Consider the following 22253-nt stretch of genomic DNA (forward strand, 5'->3'; position numbering starts at 1 on the left):
ATTTGAACTATCAAAATCCTAAAATCATTATCCCAGAAAGGCAAACCTGGGGTGAAGTGTGACTGTGAATCTCTTTAACTTGTAGATATTTCAAGGCACCTTAATCCATATTTTTTTAATCCCCCTAGTTTTCTTTCTCCTGGAAGCTAGGACTAAAGGAGACACTCTCCCGGAAGACTACCGGGAGAGCGAAGGGATTGAGCAGGTACGAAGGGAAGAACTCGGGCCTGGCCAGGGATGCTCCTGGTCTCTGCCTCCAGCGGGGAAAGCCCGGCGGAGCCGGACCAAGGCAGAAGGCAGGTTTACAGCCGGAGCTGAGCCCGCTTCTCCCAAAGCCCTGGGGCTGCGCACCCCTGACGCTGCCTTAGTCTGGTCGGGGGCAGGTGCGGCGGAGGTGTCCCCGAAGGAGAAGGGGGCGGAGGGCAAAGGTCAAAGCCAAGCTTCCGGCGGGCGGGGGAGCCCACACCCAGGGCAGGAGGGAGGGGTTAGGGCCGGCCGGGGCCGAATCGGGCCCCCAGGGCGGAATCGCGCCTACGGAGAGCAACGCCTCTGTTATCTAATCGAGAACCAGATTAACAGCCGAGGAGGAAAAAAAGGCAAGAAGGTACCGCTCTCGCAGCTCTGGGAGGCGGAGATGAGGGGCGGGCTGCCCGAAAAGATGGGGAACCCAGAGGGAGAGAGAGTTGCAAAACAAAACAAAAAAAAATGCAACAGAGTCGGGAGGGGAGGAGAGAGGGAACGGAGAGGGAAGCGAGGCCCGAGGGCCGTGGGGGAGGGGCCCTCCCCCCAGGCTGGAACCCCAGGAGCCAACCGACGCCCCTGGACCCTGGAGAGGAGGGGAGACCGGGGGCCAGGCCCAGGGGCCCCGGAGGAAGGCGCTCTGTGTTTGAAGGGACTCCCGTCTTGGGCCGGTTCCCCAGTTTTCTGGAGTTTTGTTCCCGGTTTAAAAAGAAGTTTTATGTCACCCGTGAGAGTCTGCATTTTTGTGGGATTCAAATATTCCTTAATTAGGTGTTGTCTCTTTACAGAAAGAAAATACGCCTTTTATTTCATTTTACTTTGCCGTTTTAATTTACTCCTTTTCGTGTTTAATAACTAGGTAGGGAAATGTTAAACAGCTGCTGTAAAATATTACAAATCCCGCTCCCTGGGAACGCGGAGAGTGAACTTTCTAGTGCGGTGTCCTGTCCCAGAGAGGGGGCCCTTGGGAGGAGATCCACAAAGCCCAGCTTGGGGGTGCGGGTGGGGGTGCAGGGGGGTCGGTGTGCTCTCGCCCTCGCCCCACCTCGCGCCCCTCCCCCACTTCTGCCCCTCCCCCCATCGTACAATGTCATCTCCTCTTTCGGTTGCCACTGGGGGTGGGGTGGAGGTGGCACGGGTTGGAATGAGGAGCTGAGCGACACCCATCCGTCTACTCCAGGGGACACCTTAAGCACCCTCCCCTACGGTTCTAAGCGGGGCTGAAACGACTTCCCCAGATCTAGAGAGCTTGCCCAGTGAAACTGGCAAATCAGGGGCAAAATCAATCCAACAGGAAAAGTAGAGGCGGCCAGGAAAATGTCTGGCCTTGGGCTACTGGATCCTGGCTTGCTTCTTGAGTTTTGAGAGAAGTGAGAAAGAGAAAAAGGAGCCATAGTTTTTCTACGGCTAAAAATGCAAGAGTGGGTGGGGTTTGCTATCTGGTTCCGGGCCGACCCTTTAGCAAAGGGTCAGTATTTGTCTGCAAACTGCAGAAACTCCCCAAGGGATCTGGAACACGAATTTGCAGGGCAGTGGTTTCCGTCTACTGAACTGTGTGTGATACCGGTACGCTCATTTTGCTGGCAAAAGAGCCTGTCATAAAATGTAATACTGACTATAAAACAAATCAGCGCTTTGAAACGACTTGCTTCAGATGTTTTCATAAATCCCTAATGGTTAAGGCACTGCCTGCTATTGATAATATTAATGTGTTAATAGTTCCTCTGAAGCAACAGCACTGGGTAGGGCCGGACACACACACACACACACACGCACACACGCACACATGCACACACAGATGGGAATACCATGGAACTGGAAAACAATGCTTTAATACTCCCTTGAGATCCAGCTGCACTTTGTTGACCTTAGAAAACCAGATCCAAGTGAGAAATCAGATATTCTCAATTCTTGGCTGAAGCTCCCCTTTAAAGTGTTTTCCTTCGGTTCACAGAAAAGTATAATACACAGGTACATGGGTACATATAAAGGCCTGTGAGGACACCCATGTTCCTAGCAGCATTATTCACAATAGCCAAAAGGTGGAAACACCCCAAAGGTCCATTGACAGGTAAACAAAATGTTATGGATCCATGTATTGGAACATGACTCAGTCATGAAAAGGAGTGGAGTCATGAAAAGGAGGAGAGGAAGTGGAACAGAGGTTATCAGTGGCTGGAGGGGGATGGGAGGTTAGTGCTTAATGGGGACAGAGTCTGTTTGGGAAGATAAAAATGGTCCAGGAATGGATGATGTTGACAGCTGCACAACAATGTAAATGCACTTAAAGTCACAAAACTGTATATTTAAAAATGGTTCGGTTGGTAATTTTTATGTCACACATATTTTACCAGCATGTTTTAAACAGGGAGAGAAAAGCACGTGAGCAGTGGACATGAGTTCTCCGCCCTCCGTCCCCTACTAGTGTCTCCTCCACCACGGGCTCACGGCGGCCTCCCCAGGGCCTTGGAGGGAGGCTGCCCCGCTCCCCCAGGGCGCACGCTGGGCTTCCTTTGCTCTTAAAGAAATGGGAAGTTTTATGTCTACAATTCTCCAGACAGGCATGCAGTCCAGGGAAGCCTTCCCATTAAAGGAATGTAAGAAGCCGGAAGGATATTTTTCATGATATCATTCCTCTGCCCTTTCCTAACAGGCATTCTTCAGATTGGAGGAATCTTAACTCAACACCCCAGTCTCCTTGCCAGTGGCCAAGGACACTGGTTCTTTTCAAGGCACGTTTCTACCTCTGGACCACCTCAGCCCTTGGATTTATGCGGTCCCTAGAAAGGTCTAGAAAGTCAAAGGTGAGGAAAATGGCGTCGGCCGGGGGGGCGGGGGGGATGGCACTTGCTGGACTGCAGCGTTTACCTGCACTTGCCGTGAATCACGTCACGATTTTGCCCCTCACAGATACACAGGGAACCACCCATGCTGTCGGGTCTGAAAGCAGAAAGGGTGCCCAGATACTTCTCTCAGTAACACAGCAGACACTCGACCTTGAACACAGGTTTTCTAATGCATCAGTTTATGTAAGACATGGCCAGGGCGGTCAACAAGGAGACAAACAGTTGGCATAAGTTCGCAATTCCAAGTATCCCCTTAAATTTCCCTGACGTGCTATTACCCCAGAGCAGGCTCCCGGGAGCTTCCGGGTCAGTCACATGGGCCTCGGTCAGCTTTGTATCTACAGTCTGTCATGGCCAGCTCTCTTCTCCCTGCAGGTCAGGAAGAGGCATCCTGCGTCTGGTGAGGGAGCCTGTTCAGAGCCCTCAACGGGGACAAGGACACAATGTGAGCAGACTTCTATTCGTTTTCAAGGTGATGGGCCCAAGGGCTAGGACCCCAGACAAATAAGGGGAGTGGGCTTGGAGGGTCCCATACCTGCCAGGGAAGGCCCACTGGAAGGAGGTGGGGAGCAAATGCAGGGCTCCCACTGTGAAGCCGCGGCCTTGGACAGGGCGGGGTGCCTGTGACACGCGACCCGGTAAAGACAGAAGAAGCAGAACAGAGTGTGAGGTGTGAGCCAGCTGATGGGCTTGAAGCTGTCAGGACCTGGAGCAGGCAGAGAAGCCAGATCTGCCTATCTAGGAGAACTTTGCAGCCCAAGCATCCAGGTTTTCTACATCAGCTGCTTCACCCAAGTCACTGCCAGCTCATAAAGTGCTTGCCTGACTCACTGGCTTTTCTCCCTACAATGATGCTGTTTTATTAAATGTTGTTGAAGCTGGGGGAGGGCGGGGGAGGGGTCGCCGCAAGGTTGAGGGGAAGAAGCAGAGAGAGACAAGTCAGGGGTGAATTCCATGTTACTGTTATTTTCAAAAGGAGTCTTTCTCAGTTTTGCTTCCTTCAAGGCTGTCCCAAAATTTGGTTAGATGGGATGGGTAGGCCCTGATCATATACAAGGTTGTGTTTAAATGTGCTGGAACTCTGTGTCTGTTTGTGTATAGTCTTGAAGGATCAAACATATATTTAACCTGCATAAGTGTTCCTTATATCAGAGCAGAAACATGGCCAACAGGTTCTAAGGAGAGCTGGTGTTTACAGTGTTTGGAGATATGTGTGAGAAGATCGTGTTTTGCTTTATGCATACATATTTGCTTTGTCTGGTAATCCTTCTGGAAGCCTGACCGTTTTGACTACTTCAGCGTGGATCGCCTTGGGGGGTGGGAAGAAGTATGCCAAGTTGCAAAGTGCTCTTCTATTTTAAAAGGTGCTTCTCCCCGTGGCTGCCCTGCCAGGGGATGGCAGGCTGTTTTCTGGATACACTTCCTGTTTTTCCGGTTGACCCAAGTTCTCAGATAATCCAGGGTGGGTCAGCATCAGCTTGGGGGGGGGTGTCCGTGGGGGTCTCTGCACCTCAAGGTGGTGTCATGGGTACAGGCTCTCCCAGCTGGAGGCCCCAGGAGAGCCCACCTGAAGGTCCCAGGCAAACAAAGCTGCCACTCCCAGGAGACTTACCACAGCCAGGCCCTGGGGCCACCCCTCAGCGTCCCTCCCCACTCCCCCCAGGACAGATCTCATCACCAAGCCCCCACCCACTGACGCACCAGGTTCTCTTTGCGCTCACACTGAGCCAACAGGGTAAAAACCACTGCCTTCACGCAGCCTCCAGATACCAACCTGGATTAAACAGGCCTGGCCACAAAAGCCGGTGGAGAAATTCAAGACCCTCTCCTCCAAAGTTCAGACAGGAGGGCCACCTGGGAGACGAACCTCAGGGACCCTCTGGGATCAGGGCTGCTTCTGGAAGCCCACTCCTGGGGTAGGGGGAGGGAGGGTCCCACGAGCCGGTTGCTAACCTCTGAGCTGTGCACACTGGCGGGCTCCTGAGAACCCGAGCCGGATTGTCAGTGACCCCTCGCCTCCCCCGCCACCCCCCCATTTCCTGCGCTGGGATCTCCCGCTGTAGTCGAGCGTGAGCGTTTCCTGTGCCGGAGGGACTTATGAAACCGCGAGCGGAAATCGGGTGCCCGGCGGGGGATGCGGCGACGTTTCAGCGTCGCCCACGTTTCTGGCCCCGGCAGCCAAGACCCCCACGACCTGCCGGCTTCTCGGCCGGCGCTGCGACGATGGGGAACGACAGTTACACCCGAAAGGAATCAACAACTCCTCGCAGGGCCACGACTCGCGTTGCTCCGCACGCGCAGGTTCGGGCCCGGCTTTCAGCAATACCCACCCCACCCGCTCCCGATCGCTAATCACTCGCTCGCAATTTGTGGGCTGCGATGGAGCTGCGCCCCGGGCTGCAGTCCCCCCCAAATGCAAGCCCTTTGGCAGCTCGGACACCCAGCGAGCTGTCCTCACGCACGCCAGGCCGGCACCTCCCGCTGGCGCTCGCCTCTCCCCGCCCTGTTCCCAGCAGCTGAAATGGATGTGATTTCACGCACACCCTGCGCGCGCACACACATGCACACGCACTCTCCCGCCGACGCCGCCGGCACACGCGCACGAGCCTGGACGTTTCCTTATTGCGCTCGCTTTGCGGGACATGCTTTCCGGCTCCGGGTTCCCTCTTTTCGCTCCTTCACCTCTTCTTCCTTCGCCACTTTCCTTCTGAGCTTCCCGCCCTCCCCGAACCTGGCCTGCCTCATTCCCCTCCAGCTGCCCCGTGGGGTCCCTCGCCTTCTCCGCGGGATGGAGAAGGGACGGCGGAGACGCGCCCTGAGCGCGCGGCGCGAGGGCCGTGCTACGCGCGCGGCCGGGACCGCAGGGCTGGCCTCTGGCCTGCGCCCTGTTTGTTTTCCCTTCGCCCTCTGAATGCTAGATTAAGACGTAAAGATTACCGGGGCCGAATAATGCCGGGAGTCAACACTCGAGCAAACAAAAGTGCTTGCACAACTCCGCCAACCCCGCTGGGACCCGGGCCGCGGGGCTCGGGGAGAGAACGCGCTCCTCGCTGCTAATTACAAATAAATGATGATGTGCTCACTAAGTAATTGATTTAATGAAGTTCCTATGAAACTATTAAACCCGGGTGGAGGTCAGGCTGGAGGCGCCCCAGAGCGCCCATTGTGGGCTGTTTAACTCCACCAGGCTCCTCGGAAAGACATCGGGGCTAATAGGTGAAGTCACAGCTGCTCACGCTGACTTCTCGGAGCGCCCGGCCGGCCGCGGGCACCCTCGCGCCCTCCTCCTGTCGCGCCCTCGTGCCCCGCCGCCCGCGCCCCGCGCCGGCCAGCTTACCCACGCCACTCCCAGCCCTGCCGCCGGCTCCCGAGGGCCTCTCCAAAGGGATCTCGGGTCTCGTTAGGAGCGGGAAGTTGAGCACTGAACTTGTGCGCACCCGCCAGCAGTCGGCGGCGCCCACCGCCGCCCACCCCCTCCCTCTTTACCCCACCCCCGCCACTTCGTGCAGGAACTTCAGCCAGTGTGCCACGCAGGGTGCTCGCGCGTTCTTGGCAAGGTGCCTGGAGCCCGGGCGTGTGCCCAGTGCGGGGGCGGGGGAGGGGCGCGGGGGGCGAGTTGTGCCTGAGCGAGTTTGTGTGTGTGTACGCGCCACCCTGGACAGTGTGTACCGGGCCAAAAGGCCGCGTTTTTGCATCTCTTGCCCTGACCTGCGGCCTGTTTGTGCAAAAAAAAAAAAAAAAAGTAGAGTCAGGAAGAAGGGGACCGAAAAAAAGATGAAGAAAGATGGCCCAGGTCAGCAACTGAGCACGTGAGCCCCAGTGTCTGGTTTTGCAGACCTGTTGCACGAGGGGGCGGGGGGTGGGGGGGTAGGGGGGGCTGGTCTGGCCCAGCCCCTCTCCTCCCCACCGCCCACATCGGCCCCCACCAGGCGGCTCCCCACCCTAGAGCGAGGCCTCCAGCTCCGGACAAGGTGGAGGGCGCAGGCCGCAGGCTCGAGTCTCCAGGCAGACTGATCCCAGCTACCCATCCCCACACCCTGGCTTGAACTGCTTCTCCTGCAGCATGGCTTTCTGGGAAATGTGACCTCGCCTTACCTGGAGGACCCAGGGAGCTCTTGAGGGGCACATCCCCAGGAGAATCAGATAATGTAAATGAATCCAGAGTTAAGGGTGCCAGACGCCTGTGCAGTACATCTAGGGTCCAAACCCCTCTCTCTGTCTCTCTCTCTCTCTCATACACACACAGACACAGACACACACACAGACACACACACACACACACACACACGAAAGAGCATGTAACTGAGTTTCTTCCCACTTCCAAGGGACCTTGTGATAAAAGAGAAGGCCCATGTCCATCTGGAGCCCCACACCAGGAGACACGGGCCGTCATGGGGGCAATCTGGCTGCAGAAATCAATCCCCCAGAGTCTTCTGCCCCCTTCTCCGCAGCCAAGTCTTGTCTCTCCTTATGGAGAACTGATAGCAGAGTTTCTTAAAACATGCACTGCGTTTATGCCACAGTTAGTTGGCAGTAAAGGTTCATTTTTTTTTTTTTTTAATGTTAGGAATTTCCAGCTGCTGAAACCAACTTCCATTTGCTTTGAATCAAATGCCTGGGACTGGGGAGAAGGGGATCTTTGGCGTGGATGTTCGCACCCTTAAACAGAGCTCCTCCCTAGTTTGGGTCTTCGGTCTCCATGAGGGCCTCCGCTTTCCACTCTTGAGCGGGAAAACGGACAAGAACCCTGAGCGTGGCCTGAGGTCTCAGTTTCACCGTCTGTAAAATTGGATTGGAGGTCCTGGGCCGAGGCCCTTGGGCGCTTTATTTGTGATCCGCGAAGGGGCGGGAGGGGGGAGGAGGAAGCCAGGAATGAAGCCGGTTTGCGCCAGGCCTTTGTCTTTCTTTGCAGAAGCTACTCCCTTTGTAAGAGAACTCCCCGCCAGACTGCCTACTCGAGTCTTGGAGGGCTGGGGTGTAGATGGTCCCCACGCAAGAGGAGACTTTGGAAAGGAGACTGGGTGTCCCAGCCCAGCGAGGCCCGCGCGGCCGATGTTTGCCGAAAAACCCTCTCCGAAAGGTGCCCAAAGCCGTGCACGCTGGCGGCGGGAGCTCGTCCCTGGCCCAGGGCAGCTGTTCCCATTTCGTCCCCGCCTCCCCGCCCCCGGCCCCCAGCCCCTCGTATTCCTTTAACGCCTGCTGCCTACTACATCCCTGCCGCCCTTAATGCAGGATGGGCCCTTCACTTCAGCCTCCAAATGAGAAGTGACATTTGCACTCGGCCCAGCCAACGCGTGAGCAGAGCGCGGGGACACAGGCCCATTGACGGAGCGCGGCCGAGGGGCCGGCGGGCTCGGCGTCACCCGAAGCCGCCTTAATTAATACCATCTTAAATAGTCCAGCAGCCAGCGAAGACAAAGTTGAAGAAAGACTTTAAGGCTGAGTGCCCCCTCGACAAGCTCTTTTTCCCCGTGTCATTCAATATTTAATGCGCCCGCTTCTAATGCTACTACTGGTGTTCCTTTCTCAGCAAGGACATTATTTTTTCACGGTGCCCATAGCCAGGGAAAGCCCTTTAGGCAAAGAAAATCAAAATGTTTGTTGTTTGGGATGACTTATAACTCTTGTTTAACACAAGCACTTTCAGGAAAGTGTAACAGGCGCAGCCTCCAAAGCAAACAACACAATCCTTGTGACAGAGTCAGACACAAAAAGCACATTGTCTTGCGGGCTCCCTCTTTTCTCTGGTGCTAGATGGGGGCCTGTCTCTCAGTGAACGCCGCGATGCCATTTCACTTTTGAACTATTGTTTTTGAGTTATGCCATGTGGTCAAAAGGAGCGAGAAGGGGGTTGTTTCCAGGCTCATAAGACAAACGAGTTGCCTTTTCATTGAAATCCCCCCGCGAGCCTTGAAAACGGAGTTTAAATGTCACCTCCGCCTTTCTAATGGGCGCAGGGCTGGAGGCGACCCTTCAAAGCGCCTGGGTGATAAACGACCCTTATTAAATATGGCCCGGGCCGCTGGGAACGTCCCAGGCCCGGCCCGCGCGCGGGAGAGCGCCCCTCGCTGGAGTGCCCGGGAGAGGCCAGAGCTTCCCCGGCCGCCGGGGGTGGGGGGCCCGGGCCTGGGCTCAGGGGTCGGGGTGGGGGTGGGGACCGAGGGTGGGGGCCGTTGTAAGACAACTTATTATCTGCCGCCCCATCCCGCCCGGTGCGCCCCCGTCCGCGGGGACCCGGCGTGAAAGGTTGGTGCGTTTCCCCCTGACTTCTTTTTTGTCCGTGGCCCAGTGGCGTCTTCAAGTCTGAGCTGCAAGGTTACTGATTTGCAGGCTGCATGTTAAGGCAGCCCATGTAAGTAATTTCTGCGGGCACCCCAGCAAAGGAGAACAAATCGCTGACAAAGGCGAGCGCTTTCGATTCAGCGGCGTCGTTAAGGCAACCCCGAAGTATTCCTCCTATAATAAGTTCCACTTCAAAGGGTTTCTCATTCAGCGGTGACTGCTTCGCACTTTTATTAAGTCCGGGCTTTTTCACTCGGAGGAATCATCTGTTTGGTTATTTTTCATCGTGTTTATTTTTCACCATTCACACAGTACTTGTATTAAATAAACAAAGAACAATCGCTCTGCAAATAAAAGTACTTAGGTGGGGAGAGAAGGAAGAGGAACCCGGGCTGAGGCGCTCCTGCCCCCCTCCCTGCCCCCCTCCCCCCGCCCCCGGCCTCTGCCATCACCCACCCCCACCGGCCTTTCTCTCCTCCTCTCCTCATTCTTTCTCCTTTCTCTCAAGCTGGGAGATTCTAAGGGGGAATCTTAACAAAAAAAAGTGGATGGAAAGACACATATATGCCTGTACATATATACTATTACAAATAGGCAATGCGATATGGAATATGTATTTCTGATCAGGTGAAAATCGAGGGAGCTAACTTGGAATGAAAGGAAAGGTCACTGCAACTGTATCTTAATAGAGTGTCTCCAATACTGTGGACCCTCCTGCCAGACTCCCCTGGCCCTGCCCATTGCCATAGCAATGCCTACACTCAGCGTGGATGTACCATAAAAGCCATACTTTGAATTTCAAAGAACATGCCTTTGAACTTATCTGTGCCTGCTTAGGCACTCCCCTATGTGAATGTGTGCTCCGGAGTGTGAGTGGGCGTGGGAGATGACAAGAGTGTGAGTTTTTTGCGAGATTTTCCTCACAGAGGCCAAGCGTGCTGGCCACCCCAGGGCCCTGTCACCGTGGACCTCCTTCCCAACCCTCCAGCCCTGGAAGGATGGCTTTCTTGGCCACGTGTCTGTTTTGGTAGACTGCTGGTGGAGGGACCAGAGGGCAGTGTGGCGTGACCGGCTGACAGTATTACTGTACGTCTGGGTTGTTTCTCTGTGCAGCTTGCTTTTCCTGTGACTTAAGGTGACCACTTGAGAAATCAGATTGTCTCTGCAGCTGCCACCCCAGTTGTAGTTCCCAGCCAAACTGGAATAACAAATAGTTCAGGTGAACATCTCTTGTTCCTTTTCATAGAGAAAGAGATAGATGATAGATGGATAGAGAACCAATATGGTCTCTGAAAGCTTCCAAATGCAATATTTGGGATAAATGGCAAAACTGTGATGTCACAGATCAGTTCTGACTTGGCTTTCAAGGAATTTGGGCGTCCTCTTTTCCTGTCTCCAGGGCCTCCTCTTTTCCTATCCCTCTTGTGTGGTCATCTCCATCTCTTTAAAAGAATATAATGCCTGCCCACCAGCTCTTTCTCTGTACTCTAGCATTTAGGAGCATTAGCTTTACCAAAGAGCATCCTAAATGGGGAAAAACACATATAAACAACAAACACTCCTGTGTTTGAAGATCCTCCCAGCCTGGAAAACAAAGGTAGATGATTTAAACAGCGTTCGCAAGGGCCACGAGGGCCACGTTTTGCCTAGGAAAGATAAAGTCTTTGATGATAGCCAACTTAGTGTCAATAGTGGCTTTCTTTGAGACATATTCAGATGGGAACCTCTTGCTTGCCAATTGCCATAGAAATCTTAACACACCATGAAGGTTGTCCAAGCGCCAAGCCTTCCGTTCTGGACTAAATTACTTTGAAGTGGCGCAGGACGAGCAGTGGTCAATTTCAACTCTATAGACTGGACAGAGACACTGGGAGTGGGAGATTGTGCGTTTTAAAAGCAGAAAATAAGAAGGGGAAACTTGTTTTATACACTCTATACAAGGTTCTGCTCATTGTCAGATATCTTTTATCTTTTATATTTCCCATGAATGATTCATGTCTTGGTGGCTTTGTGTCACCCCCTTTTCACGAGAAACTTCATTAGAGAGCTATAAGTTTTTCCATTGACTGGGGACTTCATTTGAGTGTTTTTCTCCTTGGTCTTCTGGTTATTGTCATCTGGCTTCAAATAACCCCTTGCAACCTGTTTTCCCCTTTACTACGTTTAACTGAACCCGACTTTAAAAAAAAAAAAACAAGCCCACTCTAACCTTTTGGAGAACTGTTTATTGACATTACTACCGATTGTTTTTGAATAGTTGCCTTTTATCAGTTTTGTATCAGTCAGCTTAAAAACAAACAAGGATTCAGCCTTGTTAATATGGACAGCCAATCTTACTGCTCTAAGCCACTTGGGCATTTTGTGGCAATGAAGCAAATTTCTTCATAACACCTGCCCCAAAAGGCTAAATTACTTATCTCCACTCAACTTCCAAGTAAACCACAGTATAAGTGGGTTCTGATTCCCATCACCTAATAGAAGAGGTGTTTGGTGCCCACTACTCAGCTTCATTCAGGATGTTTTGAACTCCATACCCACCTTAGCTCCTGATTCTTTCAGCTTCTTTGTATCTGCAAACATCTCACTTGTCCTTTTCTCCATCTTTTCCTCGTTGTTATCCTTTTTCTTTAGAAAGAGGCTGGACAGCAAAGAAACGCTAAAATTTGCTTTTCAGCTCTCCACTGATGAGGATCACTAAGGCTATTATTAATTTTAACAAATGGGCACAGTAACCCCTGAGATTTATGCCACTGTGCTGTGCAACCTGCAGGGCTTAGTCTTCATAAATATACTGTATTCTTTAGATTAGATTGTAAACTAGACCAAGCTGTAAACATATTTTATTGCTTGGGGAGGGTAAAGAAATAAAGAGATCAAGGGAAGAGAATCGAATGGTTACTACATGAGCAACCTGTTCTGTTTGGAAGAGAATGGCAGAGATGTGCCATCATGTAAAACATAAGCGATACATAGGAAGAATACTTTTATTAAACTCTTTACTTCATAATCATTCTTGCTTTCTATCGGAGGTACACATTTTAAGTTTTTACTTTAAGTGTATCAGAAACCAATAAATCTGTGGCAGAGTTAACCTACGCATGGCAAAATACATAAAATACATATTCCTTTGTTTCATAATAAATAAACCTGTAGCATAATAAAGAATAGTGCAAACTACCATTGAAAAAGTTGTATAAATAAAACAACTCATTATAAATCAGGAATATTTTGTTTGAATAAGTTTACGATACATAAATTATCCCCCCAAAGTTCATACCTCATCTTATTTTGTCTATTTGAAAGAGTTTTGAAAATGAATAATACGAAAATCAAATAAACTTTAAAGATGTAGAATTGTTTTATATTCAAGTTTTATGGTCTTTTTCTTTATAAAGGAGGGTCTGCATGTTTCATATTCACCATAACAATCTGAAGACAACATTGAAAGGCTTTCAAAGTGACAGCACCATGCACTGTACTAGTAATAGAATATATCTATAAACTATATATAATCTCATCAACACAATGCAAAAAAGAGACATGCAGGAAGAGTCCTGGTTTTCACATTACGTTGTTCATTCAAGTAAGCTTAAAAATATATTTTTCCCATTTTCTTTCCTTTTTTTTTTTTTTTTTAATAAATCGTAGGTCATAAATGACCATCTCTCACCAAAATGTATAATATAATTCTTTGGTGTGCTTTGAACTCTTCCAGGAAAAAAAAAAAAAAAGGATGATGTCTGAAAATAAATTAATTCAACTGTACAAATAATAGTGTTCACATACAAGTTATTAACAATGACAAGACTACATCCACCACTCACAGCACACAAAACAAATTTCTACAAACCCTGGGGAAGGGGTGTCTTCAGGGTCTCTGAGGATAAATTAGTGCTCTTTAGTCTATTTGTATGATGTTTATGATGGACTACGTTTTGCACATGAGATGTGTTGTACCAACCAAAAATAAATTGACTAAGAGTTATTGTCCTAGGTCCTTGACCTTTTTTATCCTAGCTTGACAGCTCTGGCAAAGGTCACACATTCATCAGTGTTTGGTGGTAGCTATAAACCTTTTAACAATTTTAATATGTATAGCAACTCCCTCCCCTCTTTTAATGTAAATCATACAGTGTAATTTTCAAGTGGGATAGAGTTCTGTATGCTCAGGTGGAAGAAAATGCATTAAAATGCAGTTTCCAGCGGTGAAAAATAAAGACTTTTTAAAAGGTCGATAAATAGTATAAAAGAGGTGTTGGCCTGTTTTTAAAACAATAGCTTTCCTAAAAAATAGGCATGTTGCCAACATCACACCTCCTTACACTTGCCTGTGAATTTTGGCATCCCAAGAACTTAGGATCTAAAACATAGTATTTTTATTACACAGGAAGTTTAGACAGAGTAAAGAGGCAGCAGCTGAGATTTTTGATTTAAAAAAAAAAAAGAAAAAGCACTTGAATTTCTTCTATTTTATAAAATATCACAGTTTCACAGTTGTCTACTGCAGCAGTTCTTCTCTCCAGTTGCTTGAACAATCACAGTAACACAATACATGGAGATGTACTAGGCTGCTGCATCTCTTTTTTTCAATCATACAAGCAGGGTACTGAAGGAATAATCCTGTATAAAAATACTGTGTTATGGTGAGATCAGTAATAAAAGAGTGGGAATGAAAAATTACAAGTATTAGAACTGAAAGGGTCTTTACAAATATTTTCAGACACAGGTACAGTCCAGGATCTGTTGGTGATGCAGCAAGTGTGAGTGGTTTACAATCAAGAGGCCTTTGCAGAATTAGGGCCCAGGCGGGAAGCAGAGGGGCTCCATTATGGTGTCAAAGGCAGTCCCGAGGCACTCTGGGAAGTGCAGAGGGCCCTGTCGCTGTGTTGAGTGCTGACTTAATGCTCTTTTTCTCACCCTTGTGAAGAACTACATCTATTGCATTGGCAGTGTGTGTCTCGATGAACTACGATCTCTCCATTTATCTTCCTTGGCACAGTTTGCTCCCAGTCCTGTCCCCCTGCAACAAACAAGTCCAGCTTGGTTGGGTTTGTTGTTGTTGTTTGTTTGTTTGTTTTCTAAGGGGGGGGAAAGCCCAAATATCTTAATTAAATTAATTAAATGTACCAACACCATAGGGTTTCATACTAAATAAATAGGGCTAATTAGACCTGGTGGCAAGTCTGAGTCGAGGGTTTGTCTCAAGCTCAGCATTGTCTCAGGTTAGGATGAGGTCCAAGGGCTCCCACTTATTACTTGACTGATAGTGATGGTGACTGATCGAATCTAATGTATCGTCCGCACGACTTCAGGGTTCGCGTACATGTCCTCGTCGTCAGACTCGGAAGTGGTTCCGTTGCTCGAAGGGGCGTGCAGGTGGCTGGGGGCCCCGCCGGCCTGGCATACGTACCACTCATTGAGGTTGGTCACCTGAGGGGACAGAGTGCTCGAGCGACTCCTGGTGGGGTCCAGCACAGGGGACAAGGGGTCGCCCACCGGAGTCCCCACTGATGAGTAGCCCAGGGCTCCTGGAGAAGGTGGCGGGGACTTGCAGTGAATCTTCATGTGTTTCCTCAGGGAGCTCGGGTGGGTGTAGGACTTGTCGCAGCCCCGGACCTTGCAGTAGTAGGGCTTATCGCTGGTGTGGACGTGGGAATGTTTCTTCCGATCGCTGCTGTTGGCAAACTTCCTGTCACAGCCATCAAATTCACATTTGAAAGGCTTTTCCCCTGCAAGAAAGCACAGTGGAGGTTAACAGGGGCTCTTCAGAGTCCTCTGAACTTGAGAGAATAATCTTCAAGCAGATGGAAGGATGCAACTTCCCATTCTCTTGAAGACCGACTCCCAGCCTAATTCCCAATTCCCAGGTTCCAGAATGCTACAGGGAAGGGATACTTCCAGGATGGGCCTGGTGTCCCCTGGCCTGGAGGCTCTCCTTGGACTTGGGTTTTGGGAGAGGCTGGATGTCGACCCTGAAGTACCATAGGGGTCAAGGCGAGAAGGGCTAAGGGCTTGGATCAGGCAATAACGCTGAAATTCAACGGGGACCCAAATACCTCCATCCTTGTCCCCCTCGGGTCTATACACACAAAAATTCAAACAGATCCCCCGTCAAGATAAATGCTGTTGAAATAACTTCCAAAGCCACAGCTTAGGTGAAGACCATAAAAAAAGGAGAAGGAAAATAAACAGATACTCAAGTAAAAGTAAACTGGGATTGATCAGTAAAATTATAATAATGGCATTTTGTTTCAGAGAGTTCCCCAGGATTTCACTGATGGAAAGGAAAGGCAATACACCAAAACCCCGATCTCCCCAGAAATAAAGACATCTGTGAAAACCACGATCTGACCACTAGATTTTTTACAAGCCTAGCTGGGCACAGAATAGGCTCTTGGCCTCTTCCTTCTCCCAGCTCTTCTCACAACTTACTGGGCAGTTAAGACCCTAGCAGAACAGAACCTTAACAAGCATTAATAAAGACCACATACCTCAGCCAGAGGCTTCTTCTAACATACTGTTTGATAGTAAACAGGAAAAAAAAAGCTATTTATCAGAGTCTTTGGGCCCACTGCCCCTTTAAGCTGTCCTACCCACCCCAGGAACACAGGGCCTTTTAAACACAAGGTCCTGGGTGCAGGCAGTAGAAATGCTAAGACAACTAGATAACCCAGTAGAGTTACAGTAACCTACACTCTACACCTTGGTCTTAAAAAGCAAGGACAGAAAGACAGCAGGTAGCAGTTATGACTTCCCCCCTCACCTTAGTATCCATGAACTTGATGTATTTGAGTCCATAATTGAACGTTATCTCATACATACTGTGGTATAGTAATATATTTATTCCTTATATTTAAATTATTTTAAAAGGAGTTTCTCTACATTTCAGCAGCTACTCTGCTGATATATAAGATACAGTCTTTTCCTTGTTTTTCAACAAATTGTTTTTAAAAAGCCAAACAACTATTAAGACAGCTTAGTGTACATAAATTTTCTGTGGTGGATTCTCCTATACAAGTATTTCGGTGTAATTTTCTCTCTTTTAACTTCAGCAATGAATAACTACTTCAGTGCCAAGAGTATATTAGCACATCTGAAAAGTATTCAGATGCCTGTAACATAACTTACCCTACTTGGAAGTATTGTTTAAAAATTGAGTTATTATTCATATACCTCCTACACTGGCCTACAAAGAGGGAAAAACACAACATAATGCGATGGTAGTGACACCCTTTAAAAATTCTCTGTGGAGGGGCTGCAACAGAAATCAAGTTTTATCAAAACACTGGTTATTTGTCCTGATTCCATATTCCACTTTAAGTTGGAGATAATACTAACTTAATATAGCATTCTTCCCCCTAAAAAGCATAATCAGCTTTTCTTCAACATGGAGGCTTAAGTGGATTTATTCACCCTATGCAAATGTTGCTTTTTAGAACATTGTGTTTCTGAACAGGCTAAGCATTTATTGTGCAAAATAAACGGCTTGGACGATGCAAGCTTCACCACTGCTCACGATAAAGAGAAGCATTAAGAATCAGGCCCAGAAAAGGCAGATACCATGTGGAAAGAAAGGTAGAAAAGCCAGCACAAGGGGAGATGGAGGAAGAAAATAGAAAAAAAGGAAAGGGTGATAGAATTGCCTATTTTATTCTAGGAGTGGGCAGGTGGGAGAGAGCCAATTCTACCTGAGTAGGAAGGGTGAGAGGCCCCAGTGTTTACATTTCAGACGCTGACAGTGGGGTCACGTCGGAATTTAACTACTTATAGGGTTTTAGAGAGTGAGGGAAGCTATGTGTGAGAACTCCAAGTCAAGCTCCAAGAAAGGTTATAAATGGAATTGGGGGCACGTGGGTCAGGAAACGGGCCTTCTGGAGTGGTCGGGGGATTATTCCCTTTGATCAGCCTGTCCCGGGATCCCCGGATAACTGCCCGCTCCCCCCGCCCCTCCAAAAAGGGACAGCGTTGCGGTGGGGAGGGGAGTCCGGGCTGGCCCCCGCTGGACACGAGGATCGATGGCTCAGCGGCCCAGGGACCGCCAAGAGCACCCAGCGCGGATCCGAGCATCAAGGGGCGGGCGCTCGCATCCCTGCCGCAGGGACCCGGCGAGGCCCAGGCCGCCGCCGCGAGCCGTGCGGGGACGTAGTCCTGCGCGCTGGGAACCCGAAAACCAAACGGCCCTGGTCCCCGCCCCCGGGGGCGCGCCCCTGAGGCGGGCGGAGGGAGGCGGCCCGTCCCGGGGGAACCGGAGGGCCGGCACCCGCGCCGTGAGCTTCCAGCTCCGGGCGCGAAGCGGTAGAGCACGGCCCCAGCCCGGGGCAATCTCCGGGCCGGGAGGGAAGGTCCCCTCCCCTCGGAGGTGAAAAGGCCGCAAGGGCCCGAGGTTGCGGGCGCCGTCAGGGGGTTCCCCTTGCGGGGGGCGCTTCACCGCCACAACCCCAGGCCTCCGTCTGGTCGGGAAGTGCTGGGCCCCGGGGCCAGCCGCTGGCTTAGAGGGGCCGGGGAGGTTTTACGAGAGCCCGGTGGGAAATCTCCTTTTGGAAACATCATTTAAGGCGGGCCGATCCCGATGAGAAAACAACGTGGCTGGCAGACCGGCCTCCGGGGAAAACGGGCTCCCAGCCCGGGGGCATCGGCCAGGCCACAGGAGGCCTGGCGGTTCCCGGCGGCAGGAGGGAGGCCTGGGATTCCAGACTCGGGCCTCCCGGGCCCGGCTCCTCGCGCAGATTCCCCGCCCCTCCCCGTAGCCTCGGCCGCTGGCCAGGTGTTGGGGCCCCCGCCTGGCGGCTGCCTCCTCGCCACCGCCGCCGCCACCGCGCCGATAAATCAGCCAAGTAATTGCCAAACGTAAACTCCAGTTACTTAAGTGTCCTCCGAGGGGTAATCTCGTCTGTCCCTATAAATCCCGACCGAGCTCGCGCTCATCGGCGCTCCGGCCCTGCGCGCGCGCCCGCTCCAAGGGGGCGCACGGCCCACCGGAGCCCACCCGGCGCCCGAGGCCGCAGCTGTCCTCACCCCAAAAGGGGGCACACACCCCCCCCTCAAGGCAGGGGCGGGGCGGGCGGGAAGGGGCCCCACCGCGGGCCATGGGCCTCAAGGAGCCTCTGCAGCCCGCTCCGTCCTCCTCTCGGGAAAACCTTCTCCAAAATGACGGAAACCAATTTCTCAGCACCCTCTAGGGCCCGTGTGATAAAACGTGTGACGGCGCGTGTGAGTATAGGTGTGTATGAAGGCGTGTGAATGAGCAAGTGTGACTGTGTGATCAGGGCCCAAGAGTGTCCCAGCTCTGAGGAAGGGGGTCAGGAAGAACACGGGTGTGTGAAGTTGTTGCTGGTGTGATGTGTGCGCGCGTGAACGTGTTCGTGTGGGGTGTGTAACGGTGGGCGACTGTGTAAGCGCGTGCGTGTGTGTTTGTGTAGGAGGAAGGTCTCCGGGGGGCGCATTCCTTTCGCACTCTACATCCTGCCCGGAAGGGACAAGACTCCCTTTCCTGTCCCGTCCCGGAGGGGTCACACCTCGCTGGGCCCCCCGCGGCCCCGATGTCACCGCTAACCCCCCCCCCCCCACGCGCCCCAAGCACGCCCGCTCTTCGGACACCGCGCGGGGCCTGCCATGCGGTGAGGGTGCAAGTGCCGCCGGAGCGGCTCCGGTCCTGCGCTCCTTCCCCATCGCCCTCCCCAAGTTTCTGGAGCCGGGCGGATAGGGGCTGCCGACCGTCCTGGGCGCCTTCCTGCTCTGGCGACGGCGGCGGCTTCTGCTCCGGGGCGGCGGCGGCGGCGGCGGCTGGAGCGCGTGGCCGGTCCCGGCGGAGCGGGCTGCGGGGAGCGCTGGAGACTCGAGCGCGTAGGAACGGAGCGCGGGGGCCTGTGTGTGTGCTATCGAATTACTTATTCATAGAAAAAAAGGGGGGGGGGGAGGGAGAGAAAAACAAGAAGTCACATGTCCGGGTTATACAGATGCGAAGAGAAGCAGCGGAAGGAGGGGAAAACAAAAAAATGAAGAGCAGGAGACGAAGGAGGAAGAGAAAGCGGCGGCAGAAGCGGCGGCGGCGGCGGCGGCCGGGGACAGACACCCACCTGTATGAGTGCGCTTGTGGATCTTGAGGTTCTCGGAGCGCGCGAAGACCTTGCCGCAGCCCGGGAAGGGGCAGGGGAAGGGCTTCTCGCCGGTGTGCACGCGGATGTGGTTGATGAGCTTGTATTTGGCCTTGAAGGGCTTGCCCTCGCGCGGACAGTCCTCCCAGAAGCAGACGTGACTGCTCTGCTCGGGGCCGCCCACGTGCTCCACGGTGACGTGGTTCACCAGCTCGTGCATGGTGCCGAAAGTTTTGGAACAGGGCTTGGAGCCGCCGGCCGGAGGCGGCGGCGGCGGCGGCCCGGCTAGCTCCTCGGAGTCGATCCACTTGCAGATCAGCTCCTGCTTGATTGGCTGCCGCATGTAGCGCAGGAAGGCCCCGGCCGCCCCCGGGAGGTGGGGGGGCTGTTGCGCTGGCGCCGGCGGCGGCGGCGGCGCCGGGGGCGGCGCGTGGTGTTGCAGGTGGGGCCCTGGTCCGGTGGCTGCGGCCGCCGCGGCCGCAGCCGCGGCCGCCGCCGCCAGGTTCAGGTTTAAGTTCACGGCTCCGTAGCCGTGCAGGGCGGCGGCCGCCGCGGCCGCCACCGCCCCATAGTGCGCGTCTCCCGAGCGCGGCGCGAAAGGCGGCTCGGCGCGGCCGTACAGCTCCGCCGCCGCTGCCGCGGCCGCGGCCGCTGCCAGCCCCAGGCGCATCTGGCCGTTGAGCGGGTGCGGGTGGCCGCCGGGGCCTCCTGGCGGCTCGTGCAGCGAGGGGAAGAGCGCCGGGCCGCCGCCGCCGCCGCCGTCCGGGCCCGCGTAGGTGCCGCTGGCCGAGATGAACATGCCACCCGAGGCGGGAGGCGGGGCCGGGTGCTGGGGGGAGCCGGGGCCCGAGCGCGGCTCCCCTCCGAGCGGGGCCCCGTGCATGGCCGCCGCGGGGGCCGTGGCGGAAAGGTCCCTCCGGAGGACGAAGTCCCTGCTGTGGCCTTTGCCGCTGCTGCCGCCGCCGCCACTGTTGGTGGTGGTGTAGCCCGAGAGGGCAGGAGGAGGAGGGGTGGGGGGAGGAGGGGGAGGAGGAGGGGGCGAAGGGGAGGGGGGAGGAGGAGGGGCCGGGGGCGGGGGCGCGGGGGACGGCCCGCCGCGGGCGCCCCCGCCGCCGGGGGCGGTGCGGGCGCCGGGGTGCACAGCCGAGGCGGCGGCGCGGGCGGCGGCCGCCGGGGACTCGGGCGGCGCCGGGAGCGCCTGGGAGGGAGGTCTGGGGCCGGGCGCGCTCGCCTGGGCCATGTGCTCCGGTCTGAGCGGAGCGCGGGCCACGCCGGGGTCAGCGACCGGGTCCCGCAGGCGGAGGTGCGCGGCCGAGGCGCGGACCCGGGAGTGGGCGGGCGCGCTGGCCAGCGCCGGGAAGCCTGTCATGTTCTGCAGCGGCCAGGCTCGAGCCGCGGCCGGATCCGCTAATCTCGGCGCGGGCGGGTTCCTCTTGCTCAAAGGGGGCTCCATCAGAGCGACACAGTCAGACCCATGGACTCTCCCTGGGGGTACTTTTTTCCCTTCTCGGCCCGCCCTCAAAAACATGTATGTGTTAGGCGCTCTTTAACTTCTTTGTCCTGGCCTCCTAACTCCGCTCATTCCCGTTCCCACTCGGTCCTCCAGCGATTGGCCGAGCGGACACCACCTCGGAGCTGCACAGTGGGACCGAGATTTTGGAAATGGCAAGGGTGGGATTGGAGGGAGCCGCGTGATTGGCAGCAGGCGCGGCTGCCCGATTGGCTCCCTTTCCGGCCTTCGGCCCAGCGGGCACGCGCCCCCGCGCTCGCGGCCGCCTTCGCTTTCGCTTCGCGCCCCCTCCTCCCCCGGAGCCCCGCGTCCCCGCCTCCCACGGGATGCCCAAGTTGCACTTGCAGAAAGTTTGCGGCCGGCCTGCGCGCGCAGCGCCTAGCGTTCCCAGTACGCGCCTTGCGGAGAGCGTGCGCCGGCACGCGGCCGAAGGGCGCCAGGCGGCCCTGGGCTGGGGGACCCCTTCGGGGAGCAAAAGGCGAGGGGAGGGGGAGCCCCCAACTTCAAAGGCATTCTCTCACGGCACACCGCGTCCCTTCCAGCATCCAAACACTTTCTTACCTCCTCCCTTGGAAGAGCGCCGGGCTGTTCTCTGGGGGAGGAGGGGGTGAACAGATGTATGGCCTCCATCGTGCTCGAGGACAGGATGGTGGAAACTTCTTATTTGGGAAGGCACTCAATCTGCCGAGCGCTCGCGGAGGGCGCACAGACAGTAGACGGAATGAGAAAGGATATTAAAATCTTATTGGTTGCAAAACACCAGGTGAAGTTAAAATACATCTTTCTCCAAAGGAACCGTCTTACCTAGACTTTTTAGCTCATGGAATCCTTTTCAGCATGGTTCAAAGGAGTCAGCTCGAAGTGTAATCTCACTGCTCATCGGTTCTAGATCTGCCACTTCCAATTAGATCTACGGAGGGGGAGGGGCATCGGGCAGTGATTCTAACTTTTGCTTCTCCGAGATACACTGGCAGGGCAGGACAGACAGCATCTGTCCAGGGGGAAGCGGCTAAAATAAACCGTATCTTTTAAACAGAAGTTCTCCTTCCGGTGCAGAATGCAGTCCGCATGGGTGCCTCATTTTCTCCGAAAGGACCACAAGTTAGATTGAAGCCAATAAAATAATTATTTTAAAAGCAAGCAGTATCTTTGCACTTTATGTGCTAATAGAATAACCTGTTACCATTTTTCTAAAAAGTTCATCAAGCAGGAGAGATGCTTTCCTTGAAAACCATAAAAACTGGCTTTCAAAAAAAGTAAGCCTCACCCCCTTTCAAGCGA

General features: G+C 53.5%; 1 protein-coding gene and 1 long non-coding RNA gene across 4 annotated transcripts; one reads left to right on the top strand and one right to left on the bottom strand.

The window, feature by feature from the left end:
* Positions 1-440: 440 nt before the first annotated feature.
* Positions 441-17433, top strand: LOC139186243 (uncharacterized). 3 transcript variants are annotated; one of them, XR_011569803.1, is made up of 4 exons: positions 441-604; positions 2894-3044; positions 3462-3558; positions 15624-17433. It is a non-coding gene; the product is annotated as an uncharacterized lncRNA (long non-coding RNA). The 3 variants fall into 3 exon arrangements; XR_011569804.1 differs by lacking the exon at positions 15624-17433 and adding an exon at positions 3698-3958; XR_011569802.1 differs by lacking the exon at positions 15624-17433 and having other exon boundaries at positions 3462-3691.
* ZIC5 (Zic family member 5) lies at positions 13071-20997 on the bottom strand. The gene is made up of 2 exons (XM_070800444.1): positions 19445-20997; positions 13071-15097 (listed from the first exon to the last, which is right to left on the bottom strand). Exons 1-2 carry the CDS (start codon positions 20988-20990, stop codon positions 14655-14657), a joined length of 1989 nt encoding a protein of 662 aa, XP_070656545.1. The 5' UTR covers positions 20991-20997; the 3' UTR covers positions 13071-14654.
* Between the last annotated feature and the right edge of the window lie 1256 nt (positions 20998-22253).

The sequence above is a fragment of the Bos indicus genome, chromosome 12 (assembly GCF_029378745.1).
Source record: "Bos indicus isolate NIAB-ARS_2022 breed Sahiwal x Tharparkar chromosome 12, NIAB-ARS_B.indTharparkar_mat_pri_1.0, whole genome shotgun sequence".
Classification (NCBI taxonomy): Eukaryota; Metazoa; Chordata; class Mammalia; order Artiodactyla; family Bovidae; genus Bos; species Bos indicus.